The sequence below is a fragment of the Limulus polyphemus genome, unplaced genomic scaffold (genome assembly GCF_000517525.1).
Source record: "Limulus polyphemus unplaced genomic scaffold, Limulus_polyphemus-2.1.2 Scaffold519, whole genome shotgun sequence".
Lineage (NCBI taxonomy): Eukaryota > Metazoa > Arthropoda > Merostomata > Xiphosura > Limulidae > Limulus > Limulus polyphemus.
Window position 1 is genome coordinate 8,685 of NW_013666129.1, and position 2,826 is coordinate 11,510.

Here is a 2,826-nt window from a genome sequence, read left to right on the forward strand (position 1 = left end):
TTACTTAAAATTATTTGCAAGATAAAGAGTCAAACTGTAAATTTAATTCTAGGTTATTGATTAACGTGTATAGTTTTTTAATTCGTTAATTGTAATTTCGAACAACAGAAGAAAGTGTTAATGTTATAACTTTTTTTTTCTTACTGAACAGAATAAAATTGTTAACAAAGACCAAGCAGGAATATCCACCTTCTTTTGAAAATGTCTTATATGCTTCAGCACCTGCACAATGGTTGGCAAGTTGATCAAGCCATTCTTTCAGAAGAAGATCGTGTTGTGGTAATCAGGTTTGGCCATGACTGGGATCCCACATGCATGAAAATGGATGAGGTGCTTTATAGCATTGCAGAAAAGGTGAAAAACTTTGCAGTTGTGTATTTGGTGGACATTACAGAAGTACCAGACTTTAATAAAATGTATGAATTGTACGACCCATGCACAGTTATGTTCTTTTTTAGGAACAAACATATTATGATTGACTTAGGAACAGGTAACAATAATAAAATTAACTGGGCCATGGAAGATAAACAAGAAATGATTGACATTGTAGAAACTGTATATAGAGGTGCACGAAAAGGAAGAGGTCTTGTTGTATCACCAAAAGACTACTCTACTAAATATCGCTATTAATTTAAAGTATGTATCTTTTGTTTTTTGTTAAAATATATTGTCCATTTACCAACTGCCTGTGACATATTTTGGTTATTATTCAGGAAGGGTCTTTTTTAAATTACTGTGTAATTATCTATTGAAAAGTGTTTATAAAACTGTAACTTTTCAATAATTTTGAAAACAATATTGATTTAGAATATGTTCTTAGCTAAGAGAAAACTTGTTTCTTTAAGAATAACGATCTCCGAGTCTGTTAGATGACATCTATGTAGAAACTGAATACACATTCCACTTCCTCAAAACAGTTCTAACTGCAAGTTTGTGTACTGGTGTATTGTCTAAATCTTTGTCTATCAAGTCTTAGTAGATATGTGGTAATAACATTTGTATGGAAGTAAAAAAATAAACCAGCAAGTTTCCTTTTTTGAACTTGGATTTTTTATACATTAATTACAATAGATCATGCTTCACCAGTATAGTAATTGAGAATCATAATAATTCTAACCACATTTAGATTGAACAATAACTTCTTTTGTTGCTAACTGTATGCTGGATGATCTGGGAATGTGTCCCCATTCTCTTGAACTTGTGCCAAGTAAGCCAGATTTCAACATGGCATGGGAGGGATTTAACAATTTTTAATTTAAGAGAATTGGGACAAAGTTGAGAAACAAAAGTAAATAACTTCAAAAGGGAACTATTATTAAACACTGAAGGCAAATAAGTAAATACAGAATAACTTTGCAGTAGGATGAACATACCCATTACTAGATTGTGAATAGTTTTATATCCCTGACTGGTGAACTTTGTTATACAAATTCAGTGACAATTTTGTACATCTTTCAAATTATAACCAACAAGGGGTAAAATATACATCTTAAAATATGGGCTAACTTTGGTTTTACAGGTTATTATATGTTGATTTGAGAAATTCGAGAAGAAATAGCATTTTTTGTGGTGAACAATACAAAAAAAGAAGTTTAATAGTTTCTCCCTATTTTGATTGGTAGCAGTTGTCAGATAAAAATCAGCACTAATCACCATTGTATGAGTCAATGAAGTAGACCACACATAGAAAAATATGGGCCTTCATAACAGTAAGAATACTTGATTATAATGAGCCAAAAATAAGGAGTTGAAAAAAAAGTGAGCAGATAAGTAATATTAAAGTGTGTTGGTCCCTGATACATACATATACCAAAATAGAAGACATAAAAACTTTGACTTGTGTCTAAAGAAAAACATTCATGTTTTGTCAAAGGGAAAGAAATTTATTTCCTTACTTATATGTTCAACAGGAGAAAACAAGACACGAAGGTGACAAGTATCAGACATACTGAAACTGACCTTTTGTTAAAAAGAATAAACATCAGTCAGTCTTATTTGCACAGAAATAAAATTAAGTATGAATATGACGTATATATATAAATGAAACATTTCCTGTAGACACATAACAACTAACTAGGAGGGAAAAAATCAGTGATTTTTTTTATATGAAATATGTTTAATAATCACAAATGAATTAGTATAATTCTATTCCAAAGATAAAATACATGGGGTCATACTACACACATGGTAGATACAAATCACTTCAGTTTAGGGTTGAAGCATGCTCATTTTCCATGTATGAGTGTTTGGTTGTTTAATAAATCATCTTATCAAATAAAATTATATTTATGTAAGAGTAAGAATCTCTTACTTCAATTGTTTACACACCTATCTTATGGCATTTAATTAGTAAAAGTAATACATCTTTTAAACCACTATTATTTATTATTACAGAAAAAAGATATTTTGCTACATATTTCGTCTCCATGCTTTCAGATCATCATCAGGTATTAGTACACATAGTGTCACTGTTTAAACATTCTTCATAAAATAGCATACCTAGTGTCATTGTTTAATTAAACAGATTTCATAAAGTAGTACACCTGGTGTTACTGTTTAAACAGTCTTCATAAAATAGTATACCTAGTGTCATTGTTTAATTAAACAGATTTCATAAAGTAGTACACCTAGTGTCACTGTTTAAACATTCTTCATAAAATGGTATACCTAGTGTCACTGATTAAACAGATTTCATAAAGTAGTACACCTAGTGTCACTGTTTAAACATTCTTCATAAAATGGTATACCTAGTGTCACTGATTAAACAGATTTCATAAAGTAGTACACCTAGTGTCACTGTTTAAACATTCTTCATAAAATGGTATA

The 2,826-nt window shown here is 30.0% G+C and overlaps 1 protein-coding gene across 1 annotated transcript; it reads left to right on the forward strand.

Annotated features, from left to right (window-relative positions):
• The first annotated feature begins 201 nt into the window (after window positions 1-201).
• Window positions 202-630, forward strand: LOC106458819 (thioredoxin-like protein 4A). The gene has a single exon (XM_022385166.1). The coding sequence runs from the start codon at window positions 202-204 to the stop codon at window positions 628-630; it is 429 nt and encodes a 142-aa protein (XP_022240874.1).
• Window positions 631-2,826: the final 2,196 nt, after the last annotated feature.